Source organism: Venustampulla echinocandica (genome assembly GCF_003357145.1).
Source record: "Venustampulla echinocandica strain BP 5553 chromosome Unknown scaffold_1, whole genome shotgun sequence".
NCBI classification, from domain to species: Eukaryota; Fungi; Ascomycota; class Leotiomycetes; order Helotiales; family Pleuroascaceae; genus Venustampulla; species Venustampulla echinocandica.
The window spans coordinates 1,484,423-1,511,400 of record NW_022474206.1 but is presented as its reverse complement, the minus strand read 5'-3'; the positions used below and the strand labels follow the sequence as shown (position 1 = coordinate 1,511,400).

Sequence of the window (26,978 nt, the reverse complement as noted above, 5' to 3'; positions counted from 1 at the left end):
TGCTTAAGGCTGGCGGTACCTGCGTGGCCTTAAATCCATCCCACCCGTTCGATCGACTTCAGGATATCATCGAGCAGACCTCGGCAGTACTCATCTTGGTTGGGCCCGCGTATCGCAACAAGTTTGCTGATATTGCTGCTATGACGCTTTGTGTGGAGAAACGGACGCTCGATGCCCTCCCTGCTATGGTTAGCAACACGATGTGGACATCTGTCTCTCCTAGCAACGTCGGTTTCGTTGTTTTTACCTCAGGTTCTACTGGAATGCCCCAGGGGATCACTCTCGAACACCGTGCATTGTGTACAAGTGCCCGCGCACACGGCCATGCCATGCGTATATCTTCCAAGTCAAGGGTGCTTCAGTTCGCACCCTATACTTTTGCCGTATCAATTGGAGAAATTTTTACGACATTAATCCACGGTGGTTGTGTTTGTGTACCCTCGGAAACTACGAGAATGAGCAACCTTATTGGCGTCGTTAAGAATATGAATATTAACTGGGCCTACCTAACACCAACTGTTGCTATTTTGTTAGAACATCCTTCCAAGGTGCCCACCCTTGAGACTCTTTGCCTCGGTGGTGAACCGGTTAAGAAGGAGAATATCGAATTGTGGGCTGATTGTCTCCACCTCATCAACATCTACGGCTCAGCTGAGACTACTATTTGGTCCACTGCTCTCACATCTCTGGCTGATACTACTTCACCTGCTAATCTCGGATTTGGTATTGGTGCCTGGATGTGGATTGTTAATTCCGAGAAACAAAAACTTGCACCTATCGGGTGCATAGGAGAGATTTATATCGAAGGTCCTATATTAGCTCGTGGTTATCTCAATGATCCTAGTAGGACTCAAGCAACTTTCATCGAGAATCCAAAATGGATTTCAAAGTCAGAAAGCACCAGGCGGTTCTACAAGACCGGTGATTTGGCAAAATACAATCCTGACGGCTCGATCGAGTTCATAGGTCGTCGCGACGCCCAGATCAAGCTTCGCGGGCAGAGGATCGAGTTAGCTGAAATTGAGCACCATCTGAAATCTCAGCTCAGCAAGTTAATTGGTGTTATCGACGTAGCTGTGGAGATGGTGAGACTTCCACAGCGCTCTACGGATCCTCTGCTTGTGGCTTTCTTCACCGGACACGACAATAAGTCTACCGAGAACCTTGATCTCACCATGTCCATCGAGCTGAAGAGCAAGCTTATCGAAGCTGAAAGTAACATCGCATTTGCACTCCCTCCATACATGATTCCATCTCTTTATGTTCCACTTAAGTCCATGCCAATGTTGGTTTCCGGCAAGCGGGATCATACAAGGCTCCAGGATATTGCACAAAGCCTCAACAACGATCAATGCAATAGCTATTCTCTTACCTCCGAGGGCGATAAACACAATCCGTTCACAGAAATGGAGGTAAAGCTTCAACGTCTGTGGTCCAATGTTCTCGGTATGCCACTTGAAAGTATAGGCGCCAAGGATAGCTTTTTGGGACTTGGTGGTGACTCCATTAAGGCCATGCGGCTTGCTGCAGCTGCACGAGCGGAGAACTTGAACTTGACGGTTGCCGATATCTTTCGTCGGCCCCGGTTGAATGAGATGGCAAGTCAAGTCTATTCCTGCAAGGCTGAAGACAGGCCATATTCTAGTGAGGACCCTTTACCATTTAGCTTATTACCTTCTGCAAGCAAGCTCGATGCCGTTGTAGATGAGCTTAACACTTACCTCGGCGATGAGGTGATCGTGGAGGACGCTTACCCATGCACATCGCTCCAAGAGGGCATGTTCTCCTTGTCAATGAAGCAAACAGGTGCCTATCTCGCTCAGAACGTCTTCCAGATACCCACATCCGTTGATATGGCCAAATTTCGTGATGCATGGGAAAGAGTCTTTGAGGTAGTAGATATTCTCAGAACTAGACTGGTATTCACAGAGGATGCTGGACTTGTTCAGGTTGTACTAGACGAGGATATCGACTGGCAGACACCAAATTCATCTCTTGATGATTACCTTCAGGCTGACCGAGCAATCCCTATTACTTACGGATGCCGGCTAGTCCGTCTCGCTGTCCTTCGAAATGAAGGTGGTGGTTGGTATTTTGTTTGGACTATCCACCACGCCTTGTATGATGGAGGTAGTGTCGGCGAAATCCTTGGAAGGGTTAACCGTGCATTCGCTGGAGAACAAATTGCCAAGTCATCTCCATTTAGCAACTTTATCAAATACTGTCTAGACGTTGATATCGAAGCTCGCAACTCTTACTGGAACACCTACCTAGATGGAGCTACTCCAGGCGTTTTCCCAATCGCACCTTGTTTCAGCAACAGTCTTGAAACTAATGAACAGTTTCTTAGCCACAAGATGCAAATTCCCGTCGAAAGCGGTGACTCGTATATTACGAGGTCCACTATCATTCGCGCTTCGTGGGCAATCATCAATGCTCGATATGCTGATGCTGATGACGTTGTCTTCGGTATGACCCTTGCAGGGCGCAACGCCTTGATTCAACAAGATACTATCGGGCCCATGATCACTACCGTCCCGACTAGGGTTATAGTTAATTGCGAACAGTCAGTTTCATCATTCCTAGATGCTGTCCAGTCTCAAACAATCGACATGATTCCATTCGAGCATACCGGCATCCAGCAGATCAAGAATCTAAGCCAGGTTGCTAGCGCGGCTTGTGACTTCCGCAATTTGCTGGTTATTCAACCGAGAGGAAGCCTTGAATCCGATGAAGACATGGAGTTAATTGGTCTAGAAGGATTGGATATTACGCAAACTCACTTCCATACGTATCCCATGGTAATAGAGTGTTACTTGGACGATGATGACACCATTGAGATCCAGGCACACTACGACGCCAATACAGTACAACCGGACCAAATGAAAGCGATCTTACACCAATTTGAGCACGTCATTTTACAACTCAAACTCAACCCGGCCAACAAATCCATTAAGGACCTCATCACTCTCAGCCCCTACGAGCAAGCTCAGTTGACTACATGGAACTCCCAGGAGCTTCATGTGGAAGAAGCATGCATCCATGGACTCTTTGCCGAGCAAGTATCGGTGGCTCCCCAAGCGCCTGCCGTCTGCGCCTGGGACGAGAATTTCACCTATGCCGAGCTCGACGACCTCAGTGATAGACTTGCGCAGCACCTCATTAACCTGGGGGTGGGACCAGAAGTAATTGTACCCCTATGTTTCAATAAGTCAGCCTGGACTGTGGTGTCATACTTAGCTGTGCTCAAAGCGGGAGGTGCGTGTGTAGGCCTCGACCCTAGTCATCCTAAGAAGCGTATGCAGGAGATGGTCAAACGGACTGGTGCCCGGATTATAGTTGCTGCTACCAAGAACAAGCCGGTTGTGCAAGATTTCTTGGAAGAAGAAGTCGTTGCAGTCGATCGCGCATTATTCGACAGTCTTCCCCAAATGAAGGGAGACTTATTCAGCAAGGCCGAGCCTAAAAACACAGCATTTGTTCTATTTACTTCAGGAAGTACTGGAACTCCCAAGGGGATTGTCATTGAGCATGCATCGTTTTGCACGTCCGCACGAGCACACGGCGATGCTTGGGAGATTGGGCCTAGCACTCGTGTCTTCCAATTTGCTGCTCATACTTTCGACGTTTCCCACGCGGACATGTTTACTACTATTACCCGGGGTGGATGTGTCTGTGTGCCTTCGGACGATGAGCGCTTGAATGACCTTAGCGGCGCTATGCGCAGAATGGATGTTAATTGGGCGTTCTTTACTCCCACTGTCGCTCGGCTGCTGCATCCTTCTCAGATTCCCTGCCTTAAGACCATGGTGCTAGGTGGAGAAGCCTCGACTCGCGAGAATGTGCAGAATTGGGCCGCACACCTAAAGCTCATTATTTGCTATGGACCGGCAGAGACTTCAATATATTGTGCTGGCACCAAGGCCTCTGTTGACTGCGATCCATCCAATGTTGGCCATGCAATCGGTGGAAAGTTTTGGATTGCTGAGATGACCGATTCTACGAAACTCTCTCCTATTGGCTGCATTGGTGAGTTGTTGATCGAAGGTCGTATAGTTGCTCGAGAATATTTGAATGATGGAGAGAAAACCGCTGCGGCATTTATCAACCGACCAAAGTCATGGCTTCCAGGATTACCGGACGAGTTGGCGGAGCATCGTCTTTACAAAACTGGAGACCTTGCAAAATATAATCCTAATGGAACCATCTGTATAATGGGCCGCAAAGATTCTCAAATAAAGCTAAGAGGCCAACGTGTCGAACTTGGTGAGATCGAACACAACATCAAACGCGAACTTAGCCACCTAGGAAACACCAATGTAGTTGTCGAAATGATACGTCCGGCCGATCGTCCAGATGCTCCATACCTTGCAGCCTTCTTTAGCACCGGCATCAGTTCCAACGCAGGTTCCGACGACCTCCGTTTGGCCATGGACGAAAATCTCCAGATCGAGCTTCTTTGCCTTGAGTCCGTCCTTGCAGAGCTATTGCCTTCTTATATGATTCCTTCAACCTACATCCCCCTGAAGCGGATGCCTTTGACATTATCAGGCAAACGTGATAAGCGTGTTCTCAACGACATCATCAACAAACTTACCAAGGGCGAGCTATCAACCTATTCCCTTGAGAACGCTACTAAGCGTAAGGCTTCAACTCCGATTGAAAATGATCTGCAAAAGCTCTGGGCATCTATTCTTGGACTTGGTGTGGACTCGGTAGGCGCCGATGATAGTTTTTTCCGTCTTGGTGGTGACTCTATTGCTGCTATGCGGCTTGTTGCGGAGGCTCAGAAGCAAGACATTACCCTTACAGTTGCCCAAATATTCAGCAATCCTCGACTGTGCGAGATGGCAAAAGTTGCAATGGCTGCCGTTACGATCCAGCCCGCCGATATTGCACCCTTCTCCCTTTTGAACCTCTCACAGGCCGAAAACAAACTCAAACTGGCCAGCATTGCAGAACAGTGTGGAATCCAGACGTCCACTGTCCTCGACGCTTACCCCTGCACGCCGCTCCAAGAAGGATTGGTTGCCCTTTCCCTCAGAAGCAGCGGTGCTTATCTAGCACAAAATGTCTTCCGCTTCGAACAGGAGCGTGTGGATATTGAGCGATTCTGCTCTGCTTGGATTGCCACCGTGCGGGCTACAGATATCCTTCGCACTCGCGTCGTGAACTTGGAAGGCGTTGGTGCTGTGCAAGTCGTGCTTGACGAGGAGGTCCACTGGAGCAGAGGATCATCTCTGGAAGAGTATCTTGTAGAAGATAAGCGGATTGAAATCAGATACGGAGCTCCCTTGAGTCGCTATGCCATAATTGACGGAGGCGATGGCCAAATTTATTTCGTTTGGACAGCTCATCATGCCTTATATGACGGCCAATCCCTTGCTCTCATTGTGGAGCAAGTTGAGCACGCATACATGGGAACCACATTAACCCCTTCCCCATCTTTCCGCAGTTTTATTGACTATGTGACAAAGGTTGATGCCGAAACTCGCGATAATTATTGGCGTGACTTGCTCAAAGGCGCAAGCTTTCCAGCTTTCCCTGTCAAACCAACCTCCATTACTACTGAACGACGGGAGCAGCGTCTCACTCATCGAATTGAGTTTTCGACTCAATCTGGCTCCCACATCACTTCTCCAACAGTCATTCGAGGTGCATGGGCCATGGTCGTAGCGAGATATTCAGACATGGAAGAGGCTATATTTGGCACTGTTCTGACGGGCAGAAACGCGCCTGTAAAGGGCATGTCTGGTATCATCGGCCCAACCCTCGCAACAGTACCGATCAGAGTGCAAATCGATGAGCGGAAGGCCATAAAGACCTTTCTAGAAGACGTTCAACAAGCATCCATCAACATGATCCCTTTCGAGCAAACCGGTCTCCAGAATATCAAACGTATTCTTGGCCCAGCCGCTCATGCTATTTGCGACTTCCAGAACCTCCTCGTCATACAGCCATCAGTCAAACATAGACGGGATACTGCAAGTGACGCTTCCACACTTGGATTGGAATCCATGCTCGACGCACCCGCCAACTTCCACACGTACCCTCTCGTTGTGGAGTGCATTTTAGAGGACGGAACCGTTGAAATCGACACCAGCTTCGATGCCAATACTATCAGCTCGGAAGGAATGCAGCGCATTCTCCATCAATTCGAACATGCTATGAAGCAACTTAACAACGGCCGGCTCGATGAATCTGCGGGAGCCAAGCCCATACACTCTGTGGAACTGGTCAGCTCCTATGATCTTGAGCAGATACACGAATGGAATAAAGTCGAACCTGTTCCCGTCGAGGCCTGTCTGCACGATCTTGTGAAGCTAATGGCGCAGTCCCAGCCTGATGATTCCGCCGTAGAGGGGTGGGATGGAAACTTTACTTACCGTCGCCTTGATCAACTATCCGAACAGCTTGCGCATCATCTCGTCAAACACAATGTTGGCCCGGAGTCGCTTGTTCCTTTTTGTTTTGATAAAAGCTCGTGGACAATTGTTGCAATGCTAGCAGTTCTTAAAGCCGGCGGTGCATGTGTGGCTTTAAATCCTAAACATCCTATCGACCGACTTCAAAGTATTATAAATGACTGTTCAGCAACTGTTATTCTTACTACTCCCACACATAAGGGTATGTTTGAAGATATAGTCGAGCATGTTATATCAATCACCCCACAGTTCTTCAATCGCCTTCCTATAAAAATGTCTGCGGCTTGCTCGACCGTCAAGCCACATCATCCGGGCGTCGTCGTATTTACCTCGGGCAGCACTGGCAAACCCAAGGGGATTGTGATAGAGCATCGTTCCCTATCTACGTCTGCCCGTGCACACGGTACTTCGATGCGCCTTTCAAAGAGCTCCAGATCTCTCCAGTTTGCGGCTTATACTTTCGATGTTAGTATAGGGGAAATATTTTCCACCCTTATATATGGCGGATGCGTGTGCGTTCCCGCTGAGCAAGAGCGTAACGAAGATCTCTCAGGGGTAATTCGGCGCATGGAAATCAACTGGGCATATCTAACGCCAACGGTTGTATCAGCATTCCTAACACCGGAGGAAGTTCCAATGATCAAGACCCTCGCACTTGGTGGTGAAGCTGTCACTACTAAGTGTATACAGGACTGGGCAGATCATACACATCTGATTAATATCTATGGCCCTGCAGAGACGACGATCTGGTCAACATGTTTAACTGCTGTAAGCAAGGACACGCCTCCTACGAATATTGGCCATGGTATCGGATGTCTTATGTGGATCACAGATGTGGTTGACCATAATCGTTTAAGCCCTATCGGGTGTGTTGGTGAGATCTTGCTAGAGGGTCCTATTCTAGCCAGGGGGTATTTGAACCTACCTGACAATACTTCTGCCTCCTTTATTGAGGATCCAGCCTGGGCCAAATCTCAAACTCCTGACCGCACTCGACGTTTTTATAAGAGTGGAGATCTTGCTCGCTATAATTCCGACGGCACGTTTTGCTTTGTGGGGCGTAAAGACACCCAAGTGAAGCTTCATGGGCAGCGCATTGAGACTGGCGAAATTGAACATCACCTTGGACCACTACTTGCAAAACACGGTGTCAAAGAGGTTGCTATTGAGATGATCAAGCTAAATGATGGGCAAAGCCAGGACCTTCTTACCGCTTTCTTCACTGGCCATAGTCTTATGCAGGGCGAGCCTATCGCCGAGGGTGCTCACGGCCGCTTTTATGCGGCAATTCCCAGTGAAGTCCAACAACATCTTATCCAAGCCAGTAATCAGCTCTCAACATCCCTTCCTCCGTACATGCTTCCATCCAAATGGATACCCGTCAAGGAAATGCCCCTTACAGTGTCAGGAAAGCTAGACCGCAAGACGCTCCAAACGATTACTGTAGCACTACCATCTAAACAGTATGCGGCCTACGGCCTTGTATCGGCTGAGAAGCGAGTTCCTTCGACGCTCATGGAGAAGAAATTGCAAGGCCTATGGGAACATGTCCTAAATTTGAGCGAAGGGAGTGTGGGGGCAAACGATAGCTTCTTTCTCCTTGGGGGAGACTCAATTTCAGCCATGCGTCTAATTGGTGACGCTCGGCAAGTCGGCATCACGCTCAAAATGGTGGACATATTTAGTTATCCGATACTCAGTGAACTGGCCAATACTGCCACAAGTGTAGATGGAGCAGAGGAGTCCGATATGTTTGTTACTCCATTCTCGCTCTTGCCGTCCTCCACCACTAGAGCCACCCTCATCCAAAGCATCGCTTCTCAGTGTGGTGTTTCTAAAAACTCCATTAGCGATATTTATCCGTCCACACCCCTTCAAGAAGGCCTTTTCGCCCTATCACTCAAGCAAGAAGGTGCTTATATAGCACAAAACGTTTTCCGGATTCCCAACTCCATCAACTTGGACCTCTTTAAGATGGCTTGGCAATTGGTAGTAGATAATCTACCGATCTTGCGTACTAGAATCGCTTTTGATTCCGACTTTGGGTTCTTACAAGTTGTTCTGGAGGACGAGATTAACTGGATCTCTGCCAAAAACCTTGACTCTTATGTTGATGGAGACCGTTCCCTACCTATCACCTATGGCGATCGCCTTGTCCGTTTTGCAGTCGTTGAAGGCCAGTCCCATGATGAGGAAATTTACCTCGTTTGGTCCATCCACCATGCTCTCTATGATGGTACCAGTCTTTCACTTATCCTCGACAAGGTCGGCCAAGCCTACACGGAGGGGTTTATAGAGGCTTCCCCAGCCAGCTCTTTTAATCGTTTTATCAAGCATCTTAGCAAAACTAGCCGCGAGTCCTCCGATAGATTCTGGAAGAAACAACTCTCCGGAGCTGGCCCTTCCACATTCCCCGCGACTCGGGACATTAAGCCATCCAAGCGCATCGAAGCTTCTCTCGTTCACCGTATTGAACTTCCAAAATACAACCACCGATCAATTTTCACCCGATCTACTACTGTGCGCGCTGCATGGGCTTTAGTCGTTGGCCGCTACTCCGACACTACTTCTCCTGTTTTCGGAATCACTCTGGCAGGCCGCAATGCGTCTGTACCAAGGATATCGGAAGTCGTCGGCCCAACCATTACCACACTTCCTGTAAAGGTTGAGATCAATCTTGAAAAAAGCACTGTGCCAGATTACCTACGAAGCATCCAGCAGCAAATGACCGAGATGATACCTTACGAACACGTTGGTCTTCAGAATATTCGCCGGTTAGGTGCCGAAGCGCAGGATGCTTGTGACTTCCAAAATCTGTTGGTCATTCAGCCTGGCACCGATATGTCCAGCACTGAGTATCCACTCGGCCTGGAGAACATTGAGACACGCCAAGCTGGATTCCACACATACCCATTAGTTGTCGAGTGCAACCTTGATGAGAATGCAATTAACGTGGAAGCTGTCTACGACACTAGTACAATGCAACGAGAGCAGGTCCATCGTCTTCTCCACCAGTTCGAAAGTGCCATCCGTGGGGTAGTGGCTCATGCTAACAATCCCAAGATGAGGCTCTCAGACATCGAACTGTTTAATACTGACGATATGTCAACACTTCTTACCTGGAATAACGCGGCTTTTCCTGCAGTCGAGAGCACTATTCCTGAACTTTTCAGTCGTCAAGTCGCACTATATCCCCACTCGCTTGCTGTTCATGCGTGGGATGCACAGTTCACCTATAGAAAACTTGATCAGTTATCCGACAAGCTGGCGTGCCTCCTCATAGGACTGGGAGCCAAGCCCGGCATAATCATCCCAACTTGCTTCAATAAATCTGCTTGGAACGTCGTTTCGATGCTTGCCGTTCAGAAAGCAGGGGGTGCTTGCCTCGGCATCGATCCCGCGTATCCAAAAAAACGTATCGAAAAGATTCTCCACAAAGCCAACTCGCAAATCGTTCTTACCAGCTCAAACCATGACTCTATCTTCAGCAATATTACTCAGCATATCGTAGTAGTAGAGCCATCGATGTTCAAGGAGGCTGCACTCGCGAAGCTTCACACCAAGCCAGTGCTTCAAGCGCAGCCTACAGATGCCGCCTTCGTCCTGTTCACCTCCGGATCTACTGGTGAACCGAAGGGCATAGTCATTGAACATGGGTCATTCTGCACTAGTGCAATGGCACATGGCACACAGTGGAATATTGGCCCTGGCACAAGAGTTTTCCAATTCGCTGCGCACACATTTGATGTTAGCAACGCTGACTTTGGAACAACTATTACTCGCGGTGGCTGCATTTGTATTCCATCTGATGACGAGCGCTTTAACGATCTTGCCGGTGCAGTTACACGTCTTCGTGCTAATTGGATGTTCTTGACCCCTACCGTTGCGAAACTATTGCAACCATCTGAAGTGCCGACGTTAAGAACTCTTGTGCTAGGTGGTGAGGCATCCTCAAAAGACGATATTAGCACATGGGCTGAGAGCGTCGACTTAATTATCTGCTATGGTCCCGCAGAGACGTCGATTTACTGCGCCGGAAGCCCACCTGCGACGCGTACATCAATCCCCTCCAATGTTGGACACCCTATTGGAGGCAACTTCTGGATCACTGATGTGTCTGACCATAATAAGCTCATGCCGGTTGGATGCGTAGGAGAACTCCTTATATCCGGCAGAATTGTCGCCCGAGGATATCTTAACGACAAAGCAATGACTGACGCCGTATTCATATTAAACCCGGCCTGGGCCCATGAGTCTTCGATGCCTCAAAGATTCTATAAAACAGGAGACTTGGCTCGCTTTAACCCGGACGGTACTGTAAATATTCTTGGTCGGAAGGATTCTCAGGTCAAGCTTCGAGGACAACGTATTGAGCTCGGAGAAATTGAGTACCATATCAAGCGTTTACTAAATACACCTGATGCCGGGGTCGAACTTATCAAACCTGTTGATAAACCTGAGAATGCATACCTTGCAGCCTTCTTGCCGGGAATAGAGGGAAATTCGGAAAATATCCTTTTAGATATATCCGAAGAGCTGCTTTCCTTGCTTAGTGAGCTTCAAGCGGAACTGACTGCAGTCCTTCCATCGTACATGGTACCATCTGTCTATTTGCCTATTCAGGAGATGCCCTTGACTGCCAATGGGAAGCGTGACAAAAGGGTACTGAATTCAATTGCACTTGGCCTCTCAAAACAGCAACGCGCTCTATATGGCTTGTCTGGAAAGTCTGGTAAACAGGCACCATTGACCTCCTCAGAGGAGAGACTGAAATCACTTTGGATGGCCGCTCTAGGCTTTGACTCTTCCATATCCATTAGAGCCTCTGACAACTTTTTCCGCCGCGGGGGTGATTCCATTGCAGCTATGCGCTTAGTGGCTCTTGCCCGCGAGGAACAGGTGCAGTTGACGGTTGCAGACGTCTTCATGCATCCCCGACTCTCTGACATGGCTACCAACTACATCGGTCTTAGCGAGACCCATGTCGAGGTCGAAGAAGTTATTGAACCCTTCTCGCTCTTGCCACGGACTAAGAGTACATCTAGTCAGCTCGCTGATTTTGCAGAGCAGTGCGGCGTCACGACTAACTTTATTCAAGATGCATACCCATGCACCGCTTTGCAGGAGGGTCTTCTGTCATTGTCATTAAAACAACCTGGATCTTACATTACAAGTAATGTTTTCCGTGTTCCCAGCACTATCGATATCCGCCGATTCAAAACCGCGTGGGAGCAAGTTGTTGAGGCAGCAGATATCTTGCGCACAAGAATCGTGTATTCGCGGTCGTCTGGATGCTTCCAGGTCGTGGTGCGCGAAAGCATCAATTGGGAGACTGCTTTATCCGTCGAAGGATTTCTGTCATCGCATATAAATACATTTGTTCGCTATGGCAGCCCACTTGCTCGATATTCATTAATTAACCAAAAGAAAGGTGGTATTGAAGAGCTTTACTTCGTTTGGGTTGCACATCATGCGATCTACGATGGTGCAAGTATGTATTTCACACTCCGAGGCGTCATGGAGGCGTATATGAACGATAATACACTTCCGCCTTTGCCGTTCAATGGATTCATCAAATACTTGCAATCGGTCGATCAGCACGAACAGGATAGCTATTGGCGAAAACAATTCAAAGGTGCAAGCACGGCAAGCTTCCCAGTGGCAAAGAAATCCAGTGAGGCACCGAGGGAAGAGCAGCTACTCATGCGTAAGGTGCCGCTCACTGCTCCTGCAGCAGGCTTTGAAATCACCATGTCATCTATTGTTCGTGCAGCTTGGGCAATAGTTGCTGGTCGATACTCCGGGACAGCAGATGTGGTCTTTGGCGTCGTCCTGACAGGCCGCAATGTTCCAATCAGAGGCATGGACAAACTCATTGGCCCTACCATTACTACAACCCCCGTTCGTATCAACATCAACCAATCAGAAACATGCTTCGACTTCCTCAAACGGGTACAACTCCAGTCTGCAGAAGCCATGCCATACGAACATACTGGGCTACAACACATTCGCCGCCTTGGAGCTGATGAGAAGGCGGCATGCGATTTTAATACCTTACTCACTGTCCAACCTACGGCTCGCGAAACTGACGGCGAGATGAATGTCCTTGGATTAGAACGCATCCAGCAAGACCAAACCGACTTCCATACTTATCCACTGGCCTTGAGCTGCTACCTTGGAGTAGGGGAAATTGAGTTTGAAGCTTTCTACGACTCGAACATTATTTCGCCGGAGCAAATGGACCGTATACTAAGTTTGTTTGAGCAAGTCATCACTCAGCTGCGCAACGAGGCCAACCTCGATACGCCCATCAAGGAGCTCGTTCTTCGCCCAACCCATGATATGGCTCTCATCCAAACCTGGAATGGAGTTGCACCACAGGCCAAAGATTGTTGCCTTCATACGATGGTTACAGAGCGCGCCCGCTCGGTCCCACATAGTGTGGCAATCGAAGCTTGGGACGCTCGTTTGACGTATGAACTGCTAGATCAGCAGTCCCAGAAATTGGCCCATCACCTTGTGTCTATTGGCGTCAAGATATCAAGTCATGTTCCTATACTTGATGAACAATCCGCCTCAGCAATCATAAGCACAATCGCCGTCCTCAAGGCCGGTGCTATATGCATGCCAATCAACCCCATGTCTAGCACCGAAGAGTTGCAAGACACCCTTTCTCGTGCTGATGCTACTATTCTTCTTACCTGTCCTCGCTTCAATCAGCCCTTGAAGAGCATCTCGGTACAAACTCTGGCAATCACCCCGTCGTTCCTTGCTTCCCTTCCCGATATCACGGCGGCCATAGATAATACCGTATCACCAACTGACGCTGCCCTTATCCTAACTAATTCCCAAAATACGAAGGGCGTTGTCTTTACGCATCGCTCGCTATGCTCAAGCAGTATGGCTCATGAGAAGGCCTTACCATCCTCTCGTGAGCGTGTCTTGCAGTATGCTCCCAATACCTCGGCATGCTACCTCCACGAAGTTTTTACCACTTTAGTCTTCGGGGGCACTGTCTGCATTTCAACAGAGGATGATAGGACCAGCCGGCTTGCTCATGTCATAGATGACTTGAGAATCACCCGAGCCTATCTTACTCCCACCATTTCATCTCGTCTACGTCCATCGGAAGTTCCAACCCTACATACCTTATGCCTAGTTGGTGAAATGGCGATTCCAATGAACATTGAACAATGGTCGGCACAACTGGAGAACTTGTCCAGAACTTATGGTCCTCAAGAGTGCCTTGGATGGTCCACGCCTATTTCCTCCGATACAACCATCACCCACATTGGTAGCAACTCCGATCTAATTCCTTGGGTTGTTGATCATACCGACCATAACCACCTAGTACCTATCGGCTGCGTTGGCGAGCTAGTCATTGAAACACCCACCCTCGCTCAAGGCTACTGGAAGGAAGATGCTTTAACAAACGTATCTTTCGTCGAAAGTCCGTCATGGGCTACTCAAATAGCTTCACGATTCCGTAGCGATAATCAGGACCGTAGTGGGATAATATTTTTCAAGACGGGCGACCTGGTGAGGTACAACGGTAATGGGACTCTCGAGTATGTCAGGTGCAAGGATGCCCTATTCAACGCTCATCTAGAAGTCGAAGACTATGTGAGGCGTGAGCTCGTTCAGCTAGGGGTGACTGATGCAATTGTGGAGGAAGTGGACGGCACAATTTCTATTTTCTATTACATTGAGTCTGAAGCCCCTACGTTTTCAAAGAATCTTTTCAAGGCTAGCACAGCCAACCCGCTAGAGGAGATCTCACAAGTCATCAGTTCGCTTTCCTGTAACTTCCCGCAGTCTGCGATCCCGACAACCTTCGTCCCACTCGAGTTCATGCCGATTCAAAGAGGAGGTGAATGCGACAGGCAAAAGATTCGAGACGAAATGAAAACTCTCTCCCCTAATCAATTGAAGCAATACAAGATATCACAAATCGCCGAAATTGGTCGACGACAACCATCTACGATGGTTGAGATGAAGCTTCAGCAGCTATGGGCTGACGTGCTTGCTATAGCTCCCGAGACTATTGCAGCCGGTGATAGTTTCCTTCACCTTGGTGGAGATTCTATCGGGGCTATGAAACTAGTTAGTGAAGCTCGCAAGCAGGGCGTCATGCTTAGTGTTGGTGATGTCTTCCGTCACCCTCACTTGGAGAAGATGGCAGAGTCCGCCAAAATAAAGCCGGAACCAAGTCAAACATCCCAGCAGACAGCCACTCCTGACCTTGTAAGCTCAGGGCCAGTTGCCCCCTTCTCCTTGCTTGAGGGCTTTGAGGACAAGAATATGTTCGAGATTATCATGGAGCTTGCCACCAAGTGCGAGGTTAATCCAACGCATTTACAAGATGCCTACCCGTCAACTGCTCTGCAAGAGGGTCTTTTTGCTTTGTCAATTAAGCAAACCGGAGCATACATGGCTCAAAACGTGTTTCGCCTACCTACGAATATCGACCTCGATAAATTCCAAAGGGCATGGGAAACTGCGATGAAGGCTACAGACATCCTTCGAACCCGGATCGTTGACATTGATGGCTTACATCTTCAAATTGTGGTCAAAGAACCGATTGAATGGCGAACCTCCACTAGCCTCGGGGGATATCTAAGCCAGGACCTTTCAACAGCCATCACATATGGAAGCCCGTTGGTGCGATTTGCTATTGTGAATGACGGAGATACTAGCGAGCGATATTTCGTTTGGTCAGCACATCATGCCATCTACGATGGTGGTAGCATGCCGATGATCATGGAGAGGGTTGCTCAAGCCTATGATGGCACAGCTATAACAGCATCACCTGCTTTCAACGTCTTTGTCAAGTATCTCCGATCTATTGAACAGCAAGGATCCAACGAGTATTGGCGTCAAGAGCTGAGCAACGCAACTGGCAGCTCATTTCCTACTCCTTCGCCAAACTCAGTTCGAAATGAAGAGACTTTCTCCCGTATGGTTCGTCTCCAAGGACAACAGAGCACACATTTTAGCAGTGCAACCTTTACGATGTCAACTCTCGTCCGAGCTGCCTGGGGTATAGTTGTCGGTCGGTACACGAATACTACTGATACCGTATTCGGTGTTACAATTGCTGGGAGGAATGCTCCGATCGCTAATATGGATAGCATTGTCGGCCCAACGATTACCACCGTACCCTTGAGGATCACCTACGACCAAGGGGATGCTATCGCCTCTTTCCTCGAAGCTCTTCAGATTCAAGCTGCTGACATGATACCTCATGAACACACTGGCCTCCAGAATATCCGACACCTGGGCGCTGAAGTTCAAGCTGCTCTCGAATTTAACAACTTGCTTGTTGTGCAACCAGCTATTGGATCCAATGAGGATGAACCCTCAGATGGTATCTGGAACCTAGAAAGGGTAAATGTAGCTCAATCTAGCTTTCATACTTATCCACTCATCGTCGAGTGCGACTTGATCGACAGTAGAAGTATAGAAGTCAAGATGTTCTTCGATAAGAACGCCATCTGTGCCGAGAAGATCAAACGACTCAGTGCTCATTTTAACCAGGTAATTAAAGAGCTCTACCTCGGCTCATCTACTCAACGTACCCTTAATTCTATCCACATGTTTTCTGTCGAGGATACTACCGACCTGTTGGCTTGGAATGAGGCTGTTCAAACTGAGATCATGGACACATGCGTCCACGAGGTTTTCAAACAGCAAGCCGCAAAGACCCCTGATGCTGAAGCTATCTGTGCATGGGATGCAACACTCAGCTACAGAGAAGTCGACGAATTCTCCGAGCAGCTTGCTCATCGTTTGGTTGCCGCAGGGGTTGGTCCAGAGGCCCTCGTTCCCCACTGCTTCGACAAATCCGCTTGGACCTCGGTCGCACTCATGGCTATTATGAAAGCTGGAGGCGCCTGTGTTGGTTTGGACCCAGCCCACCCAAAAAAACGCACTGAGGATGTTGTTGCGCGCACACGAGCTCGAGTCGTTGTTGCTAGCCCTAAGCACTGCCATCTCTTTGAAGGGCTTGTTGATTCCGTTGTATCTGTTGATGCTCGCACTTTCAACCGTTCAGCTCCTCCCGTCGCACGAGTGCCTATGCGTGCTACCTCCAGCAACCCAGCTTTCGTCCTATTCACCTCCGGCAGTACTGGTACGCCCAAAGGAATAGTCATTGAACATGGCGCCTTGTGTACAAGCTCCGAGGCCCATGGATCCTGCTGGCATATTGGCCCTGGGACAAGATTGTTTCAATTTGCCGCCCATACCTTCGACGTTAGTGTTGCAGATATGTGCACCTCACTCATGAGAGGAGCAACGATATGTGTTCCATCCGATGCCGCAAGGGCCAACAATCTAGCAGGTGCAATGAACGACATGAATGTCAACTGGACATTCCTAACACCTACTGTGGCACGACTTCTACGTCCAGCAGAAGTCCCGTGTTTGAAGACTTTAGTCCTTGGGGGAGAACCTTCTACTATGGAGAATATTGGCACTTGGGCTAATGATGTAGAGCTCATCATCTGCTATGGTCCTGCTGAAACTTCGATTTATTGCGCAGGTAGCACTCCAGCAGTTTTAGGCAAGAGCGAGCCTTCTAACGTTGGAACCGCGATTGGTGGCAGTTTCTGGGTCGTTGAGCCTGATGACCATGAGAAACTTACACCAGTCGGTTGTGTGGGTGAACTCTTGATCGAAGGCCGCATCGTAGCCAGAGAGTACCTCCACGACAAAGAAAAAACCGATGCAGCTTTCATCATCGATCCACCTTGGCTCAAGAACTTCAGGGGTGCTGTTGGATGCAAGCTCTATAAAACTGGTGACTTAGCCAGATTCAATGAAGATGGCACACTGAGTATTCTCGGACGAAAGGACTCACAGATCAAGCTACGCGGCCAACGGGTGGAATTGGGAGAAATAGAGTTTCAAATCATGGCTCAATTGAGATCAGTTGGTGCCAAAGACACCGTGGTCGAGCTGATTAAGCCAGACGACAAACCAGAGGCCGCATATCTTGCTGCGTTCATTACAGGTCTAGTCAAAAGCAATTCTAAGGAGTTTCTGGCGCCGATATCTGCCAGTCTCAAGACGAGCTTGTTAAAACTAGAAGAGTTCCTGACGGATACCTTACCTTCTTACATGGTCCCAGCCGTCTACATCCCACTCACAAGGCTACCATTAACGCACAACGGGAAACGAGATCGTCACATGCTTCAAATCTTCCTGGAAGAAATGTCAGCCATTCAGGTGGCCCAATACCGACTGTCTGACGGAGCTAAACGAGAGGTCTCCTCGGACATGGAGGTTTCCATACAATCTCTTTGGGCCGAGGTGTTAAACGTCCCAAGCAGCACCATTGCGGCTAATGACAATTTCTTCCGCCTAGGAGGTGATTCGATTTCAGCTATGAGATTAGTCGCAGCAGCTCGAGCTCAGTCAATCACGCTGACTGTCGGTCACATATTCCAACGTCCTAAGCTTGCCGACCTCGCTTACGCAATTGACCATATTGAAGATGTTCAATATGCGGATGGAGAGTACACACCTTTCTCACTGCTGAAGGGCGATGGTGAGCTCGACCAACTCCTGGACGCTGTCGCTAGTCAGTGCTCCATTGATAAAGCTGAAATCCAAGATATATACCCATGTACGGCTCTACAAGAGGGCATGTTAGCTTTGTCAACCCGCCAATCTGGGGCATATGTTGCTCAACATGCCTTCCGACTCTCCTTGAGATCATCGGAAGACATTACCCGATTCCGCGAGGCATGGGCGGAAATGGTGAGATGTACAGATATTCTCCGTACAAGAATCGTGTATATTCATAATCAAGAACTGGGCTCTCTCCAAGTTGTTGTGGATGATAAACCCGTTTGGCAGGAATCAGCGTCTCTAGCCACATACCTGTCTGATTCTCGGAACGACTCTCTAACTTACGGCAGCCAACTGTCCCGCTATGCTTTGATCACCGAAGGCGACGAAACCTTCTTTGTGTGGACAGCACACCACGCTATTTACGATGGTGGGAGCGTTCCCATGGTCCTCAGCCTCGTCCAACAGTCCTTTAATGGCGAGAAGATCATTCCTACTCCACCTTTTACTGGCTTTGTTTCCTATCTTATTAGCGGCAATGAAACTACTCGTGACGATTACTGGACAGATCAGCTTTCTGGATGTAACGTATCGAATTTCCCAGCGGCACAGATACCGGCCACCCAGAAGAAATCGAGAGTTGAGAAGAGTCTAGTTCACAGTATGAGCTTTACTCAAAACCCAAACACTGCTTTTACTAAGTCCGCCATTATCCGCGCTGCATGGGCGATGGTAATTTCGCAGTACACTGGAAGCGAAGACATTGTATTTGGGGCCACCTTGGCTGGTCGAAATGCTCCTGTGCCTGATATGGAACGCATCATTGGTCCTACTATCACCACAGTCCCGGTTAGAGTGCGCCTCGACCGCACTCTAAGCGTAGAGGATCTCCTAAATGGACTGCAAGACCAGGCCGCAGACATGATCCCATTTGAGCACTCGGGATTGCAAAATATTCGCAAGTTGAACGCTGATACCCAGCTGGCTTGCAACTTCCAGAATCTCTTAGTGATTCAACCCAAGCTGTCTGCAGAATCAGATGAGATTCCTGCCGCCTCACTCTTCGAGCACATCAGCATTGGGCAAGAAGACTTCCACACATATCCGTTAGTTCTTGAGTGCAACTTGAGCGAAGATCGAATAATTATGGAAGCGCATTACGATGTGAATGTTATTCCAACACGCCAAGTCCAACGAGTCGCCTATCAACTCGAGCATATCATCAAGCAGCTGCATTCCGCCTCTCAAGGTTATACTCTAGGGGAACTCGATATGATCTGCCTACAAGACAAGCAGCAGATCATGATTTGGAACCATGATGAGCCTGAATCAGATGAATCCTGCGTGCAGAATATCGTCGAGGAGCAGGCTCTAGTGCGCCCTTCCGCAGTAGCAGTTGATGCTTGGGATGCCAAATTAACTTATCGTGAACTTGACTTGCTCGCGTCCCGTCTTGCCCATCATCTATCCGCCAAAGGAGTTGGCCAAGAAGTATTAGTTCCCGTGTGTTTCGACAAATCTGCCTGGACAGTTGTTGCTATGCTCGCCATCCTGAAGGCAGGTGGAGCATGCGTTCCTCTTAATCCTGCGCATCCAATCACCAGACATCAGGTTATTCTCGATAACACCAAATCCAAGGTTATAGTCACGGCACCGGAGTATGAAGAGAGATTTAAGGGTGCTGTAAACTGCGTCGTCGCTGTGAATGCAACACTGCTACAAGACCTTCCTGATGTTCCGGTGTCGCCTTGCCCAACTATACATCCTGGAAATGCTGCATTCGTGGTGTTCACATCAGGCTCCACAGGCACACCTAAAGGTATCGTGCTTGAGCATAGATCTTTATGTACCAGCGCTCGCGAGCATGGGGCAATAATGAGGGTACGGCCAACTTCTCGTGTCCTTCAATTCGCTGCCTACACCTTTGACGTCTCTATCGGCGAGATCTTCACGACGCTCATGTTCGGAGGCTGCGTCTGCGTTCCGTCTGAGGCACAAAGACTAGACCTTGCCGCATCAATCAACGCTATGCAGGTCAACTGGGCATACCTCACACCAACCGTAGCAGCCTTGTTACATCCTTCGGAGACACCGACTCTAAGGACCCTTTCAATAGGCGGCGAAGCTGTCAAACAGGATACCCTTACACTTTGGGCCGATCAAGTGTTTCTTATCAATATTTATGGGCCAGCAGAGACTACTATTTGGTCAACAGCTTTGCCAAGTCTTAAAACTTCAACCTCCGCGGCCACGATTGGCAGAGGTATAGGCTCGTTCTCCTGGGTTGTTGATCCCTCAAACCACAATATCCTCGCTCCAATAGGGTCCACCGGTGAACTACTCATTGAGGGACCCATCCTTGCGCGAGGATACCTTAATGATCCGGCAAAAACCGCCGCCGCCTTTATTGAAGATCCAGCCTGGATTAAGCATAAGTGCAGAACTCGTCGATTCTACAAGACTGGAGATCTCGTCCGTTATAATAATAATGGCACGTTGGACTTTGTAGGACGCAAAGATACCCAGGTCAAGTTATTCGGCCAAAGAATCGAGCTAAGTGAAATCGAGCACTATCTCAAACAAGAACTACAGAAACTTGGTCTCAATGAAGTTGCTGTCGAAATGTGCAAGTCCTCACACCGCTCAGTGGGAGCAGAGCTGCTTGCGGCCTTCTTCTCGGGCCCCAGGGTCTTACTCTCCAATGGAACCAACGATGCTGAAAATCCAGTCGCGTTCGCTATTCCGAAGGCTATGCATCAGTCACTCCTTCAGGCCAAGGCTGCCCTTAATGGAATTCTACCTTCTTACATGATTCCTTCAATGTACGTTCCGATGACTAGACTACCGCAGACGGTTTCCGGGAAAACGGATCGAAAGGAGTTGAGGCGCCTAGTAGCTGAGCTGTCGCAAGAGACGTTGTCTAGTTTTGCACTGGGTGCTAGGCAATACAAGCCAGTTTCTACCCCTATGGAAAAGGACCTGCAGTCTCTATGGGTGCAAGTGTTGGGTCTCCCTGAAGATTTAATCGGGGCCAATAACAACTTCTTCCAGCTCGGCGGGGACTCCGTTGGAGCCATGAGACTCGTAGTAGCAGCTCGCGGCCAGGGTTTTGCAATTACGGTTCCCGAGATTTTCAGTCATCCAGTTCTCAGCCAAATGGCAACAGTGCTTGAAAGCAGCAATGGCGAAGATGACAGCCCCGAGGTCTTACAACCTTTCAGTCTTCTTCAAGGTATTCACAACTTGCAAGAGCAAATCGAGCAGGCCGCGTCACAGTGTGATCTCAGCTTTTCTTCTGTGATAGATATGTATCCCTGCACTGCACTCCAAGAAGGCCTTCTTGCTTTGTCGGTCAAAGAGCCGGGAACTTACATGGCGCAAAACGTTTTCAAGCTACCATCAAATATTGACGAGCAACGCTTCCGCAACGCTTGGGCTACGGCTATGAAGACTGTCGACATCCTCCGTACTCGGGTCGTCTACCTACCTGCCCTTCGCTCTATGCAAGTGGTAACTAATGACAGAATCGAATGGCAGAGTGCAACCTCTTTAGACGAGTACCTAGAAACCGACCGACAAAGTCCCGTCAGCTTCGGCAGTCGCCTCGCTCGTTACGCCATTATCCATCAGCACGACACTCGCTATTTCGTTTGGACCATCCATCATGCCCAATACGACGGGAGCAGCTTGTCGATGATTCTCGAGAGGGTCGCTAATGCATATGAAGGCAAAGACGCAGCTGAAGAGAAGCTACCCTTTAACAGCTTCATCAAGTATCTAACTCAAACTAACACCGATGCCCGCGATGAGTTCTGGAAATCTCAGTTAAAAGATGCATCACCGGCAGTGTTCCCTCTACAGTCCACCAGCGCTCAACAGAATCGCCAGTCCATGGCTAGGAAAGTCAAACTCCCAATAAATATTGGACATACCAATATTACTAGGTCTAATTTGATCAAGGCATCGTGGGCATTAATCCTTTCAAAATACTCCGGCACAGAGAGCGCTACTTTCGCGCTCACACTAGCTGGTCGAAATGCCTCTATTAAAGGAATCAGCAAGATCGTAGGCCCCATGATTACTACGGTCCCAATTCACGTCCCAGTGAACTACAACCAATCAACCCAGAAATTCCTAGAGGATATGCAGCTTCAATCAGCGGATATAATGCCTTTCGAGCATACCGGCCTCCAGAACATTAGGCAATTAGGTAGCGGTCCAATGGCCGCTTGCGATTCTCGAAATCTCCTTGTTATTCAACCACGTTCGACTGCAGAGGAAACATTCTCGACCGCCACAGCACAGAGCTATCTGTCCCTAGAAGCGGTTAGCCATGCCCAAAAGGACTTTCACGCTTATCCACTTGTCCTGGAGTGCAACCTGGACGATGGCTCAATCGAAATCGATGCTCAATATGACGCTAATTCAATCCACCCGAGCCAGATGGAGTCAATTTTGGGTCAATTTGAGCAAGTTATCTGCCAATTGATGGAAACCCTTTCCTACCGGCCCGACACAGCTTTGTCGCAGATTGACATAGTTAGCTCAGCGGATAAGGCCAAGATTCTTCAATGGAATAAAGAGCATGAGACAGTCAATGCCTGCATACACGACCTAGTCTCGCAACAGGTTGCTCAAAGACCATCTGCACTCGCTGTTCATGGATGGGATATCAACCTTACATATTCTGAGCTTGACTGTTTATCCGAGCGTCTCGCATCCCACCTCACTAGTCACGGCGTCGGGCCTGATGTTCTAGTGCCATTCTGCTTTGATAAGTCGACTTGGGCGATCGTAGCTATGCTTGCAACTCTCAAAGCTGGTGGAGCGTGTGTGGCTCTCAATCCAGCTCACCCAATTGATCGACTTCAAGACATCCTCAAAGAAACAGCCGCTCGGGTTGTCCTTTCTGGGACAGCTCATGCTAGGATTTTTCAAGGCATGGCTCAAGTTGTAGTTGTCGACCAAGATTCCATGGACGATATTCCACTTCCAGCGGGAGACAACACCCCTGAAAGCTCATTGGCGCAGCCCAGCAGTCCAGCATTCATTGTATTCACATCTGGCAGCACTGGAAAGCCAAAAGGAATCATGCTGGAGCATCGCGCCCTCTGCTCGAGTGCCAAATCTCATGGAGCAGTGCTTGGAATCAACAATCAATCCCGTGTACTCCAATTTTCGGCTTACACATTTGACGTGAGCATCGGTGAAATATTTACTACGCTCATGGCTGGCGGCACTATTTGTGTGCCATCAGAGCAAGACAGGATGGAAAACCTCGCCGAAGCTGTACAAATCATGGATGTAAATTGGGCGTACCTTACTCCAACTGTTGCCAGTTTTCTGCACCCTGATCAAGTCCCGACTTTGAAGACCTTGGCTTTAGGAGGTGAAGCCGTTAGACCTGAAAACATTCGTGTTTGGGCTGACAAGGTCCACTTGATTAATATTTACGGCCCAGCTGAAACCTCTATTTGGTCGACTGCACTTGCTGGTCTCACGTCTACAACATCTTCCAATAATATTGGCCATGGTGTAGGAGCAAAGATGTGGCTCACCGACCCTACCGATCCGCAACAATTGTCCCCTGTGGGGTGTGTTGGCGAAATCCTAATTGAAGGACCAATTTTATCCCGCTGCTATCTCAATGAACCAGAGAAGACTAAGGCGGCCTTCATTGAAATGCCTCGCTGGGTTCGGGACAAAGCTTTCTTCACATCGAATGGAACACGTCGATTCTATCGATCAGGAGACTTGGGCCGGTATAACCACGATGGAACTCTAGAATTCCTTGGTCGCAGAGACACTCAGGTCAAGCTTCGTGGTCAACGCATTGAACTTGGCGAAATCGAGCACCACATCTACGCCCATCCGAATGTCCAACAAGCAGCAGTCGTGGCACCTTGCTCCGGATACTGTGAATCAAGGCTGGTGGCTGTTTTGTCCGTCGTCCTCGAGAGACAGACCATCGAGAATGATGCAGCACTTCAGCTTTTGAATGGCGAGGAGCGTGATGTAGCAGCTTCTTGGGTGTCAGATATCACACATACTATCAACACAAAGCTTCCAAGCTATATGGTGCCGACTACTTGGGTGGTAGTTGGAAGACTTCCTTTGAGTGTGTCTGGAAAACTCGACCGCAAGATTGTGAAGCAATGGGTTGAGCAGATGGATGAAGAAACTTATCAATCTGTTACCACATCCACCGACCAAAATATCACTGACGTCGCATCAAACGACAGAGAGGCCAATATTCAACAACTGTGGAGCCGTGTACTCAACCTGCCTCCGCATCTCGTTACGATGGGCCACTCCTTCCTAAGCCTCGGCGGTGACTCGATTACAGCAATGCAACTGGTTAGCCTTTTCCGATCAGAGAACGTTGGCAGGGTCACCGTACGTGACATCTTGCAGGCTCAGAGTATCCCACAGCTGGCTCAATCAACCTCAGCCCTAGGCACTACCAAACTTTCTGTATCCGATCCTGTTGACACACCTTTTGCTCTTACGCCTATTCAGCAGTTCTACTTCGGCATCGCTCCTCAAGCCAGCACTGCCTTTCATCAAGCACTTGCTCTCCGAGTCATGCGACCAGTTTGTTCGCAAGAATTCAAAAAAGCCCTTGAGACGATCGTGCAACGCCACTCGATGCTACGCAGCAAATTCTCTTTAGCTGAGACGGGCGAATGGCAGCAGATCATTTCTTCCAACGTCACCGAGTCTTTCCGCTACCAAGTTCACAACATTAGCGACCTAGCACAGTCTACCAACCTCGCAGCTGAAAGCCAGCAACTGATCAATGTCGAATCGGGTCCGATAATGACTGTTGACCTATTCAACGTTGAGGATAGCGGCCAAGTCGTCTTCTTTGCAGCTCATCATTTGGCTATTGATCTTGTGTCCTGGCGCATCATGTTGTCTGATCTCGAAATGATACTCGAAGGAAAAGCACTTGAAGCTCATTCTCCGTTCCCCTTTCAGGCATGGTCTAAGCTACAAGCAGAGTATGCGATTGAGTATCTTGCTCCACAGAACGTTCTACCGGAATCTTCTCAAATACCAGCGGCCGATTTCCAATACTGGAGAATGACCAACCAGCCGAACACGCTCAATGATGTCTTCCATAGGAGCTTCACGCTTGACCCTGAAACTACCTCTGCTCTCCTTGGAAAGAGTAACAGAGTCTTAGGCACTGAGCCCGTTGACATCTTCTTGGCTACTCTCCTATTCTCATTCGGCCGGACATTTCCTGATCGACAAGTTCCTCCAATATACAGCGAGAGTCATGGACGCGAGCCCTGGAATGCTGACATTGACCTTTCTTCCACTGTTGGGTGGTTCACTACAATCTCACCCACCACAGTTCCTGTCAGAACCACAGACAGCCTGTACGACGTCATCCGTCGTGTTAAAGATACTCGTCGTCAAATACCCAATAACGGATGGCCGTACTTTACCTCTCGCTACCTCAATCCCGACGGCATCGAAGAATTCAAGAACCATTGGCCTATGGAGATCATCTTCAACTATCAAGGACAATACCAACAGCTTGAGCGTCAAGATGCACTTCTGCGCATGGAAACCCTACCAACACCTTCTCTAGGCAAAGATATGCAACGTTTTGCACTCTTTGATATTTCAGTCGCAATCGTTGGAGCGGTTGCCGAGTTTTCGTTTACCTACAACCGCCATATGGGTATGAGATCCAGGGTGCGAGACTGGATGGATGCATTTGAACTCGCACTACATAATGCTACAATGTGTATGGAATCAAGGGCACCCGAGCCCACCCTTACTGATTTTCCGCTCATATCCATGACCTACGCCGGACTAGACAAAATGAGAGATTCCTTAGTTAACGCTGGCATTTCTTCCTTCGACAAAGTTGAAGAAGTTTATCCATGCTCACCCATGCAGGAAGGCATTCTCATCAGCCAGCAAAGACTTCCAGGGACATATGAAATTCATAATGTTGCCGAGATTCGGTCTACTAGGAAAAACCAGTCGCCTTCAATAACACGTCTCATGTCCGCCTGGCAGAAGGTAGTGGATCGTCACTCAATGCTCCGAACAGTTTTCGTCAAGACAAAAGCTCGCGATGGGCTGTTCGACCAGGTCATGCTCAAGGATGTGATTGCAAACATCATTCAAATCAAGTGCGAAGATTCAGTTGCGCTAGCACTGCTCGAGAAGGTATCTGGACTGAGTGTTAACGATAACGTCCCCCTTCATAAGCTCGTCCTTTGCGAAACATCCTCTGGCAGAATGTACTGCAAGCTCATCATCAGTCACGCCCTCACCGATGCTGCTTCAAACACGATCTTGTTCCGTGATTTCACTGCAGCCTATGGAGGGTTATCTTGGGTCAGTCCAGCTCCTCTCTACCGCAACTATATCGCCTTTATTCAGAAACTTCCAATCAACGAGAGCATAACCTACTGGAAGCATTACCTCGCAGGTGTGACAACTTGTTCATTCCCAGTTATCGATGGTATTTCTACTGATAAGGAGGAAGAAAAGGAGATTACCTTGGACGTCGGGTCTCTTGATAAATTCCGAAGCTTCTCAAAATCGCATGGCTTAACTATGAACAGCATTTTTCTCGCTGTCTGGGGATTGGTTCTGCGCTGCTACACCGGCTCTGACGATGTTTGCTTTGGATTCCTATCCGCTGGAAGAGACGCAGAAGTCGACGGGATCCAAGATGCCGTCGGACCATTTATTAACATGATGGTGTGCAGGGTAGACATGTCGGCCGACACTGCTCTAGTCAGCCTTGTGGAACAAGTGCAAGCCGACTTTATAAACAGCGTGCAGCATCAACATGTTTCTTTGGCGAAGATTCATAATAATTTAGGTCTTTTCGGCAAGGCTTTGTTCAATACTGCCATTTCTTTCCAAAGCACTTCTGGGGAAGAGCGTCATGCTAGTAAATCCGAAATTGCCTTCCATGAGATGGAAGGCCAAGATCCTACAGAA

At 48.8% G+C, this 26,978-nt stretch overlaps 1 protein-coding gene across 1 annotated transcript in view; it reads left to right on the top strand.

Annotated features, from left to right (window-relative positions):
• Positions 1–26,978, top strand: part of BP5553_03037 (uncharacterized protein) — a gene marked incomplete at both ends in the record, with an annotated part of 40,808 nt that overhangs the window by 8,875 nt on the left and 4,955 nt on the right. The window contains one exon of the mRNA XM_032011660.1: positions 1–26,978. This exon is cut by the window's left edge and continues 8,875 nt beyond it. Within this exon, the coding sequence (XP_031871353.1) occupies positions 1–26,978 (26,978 nt within the window).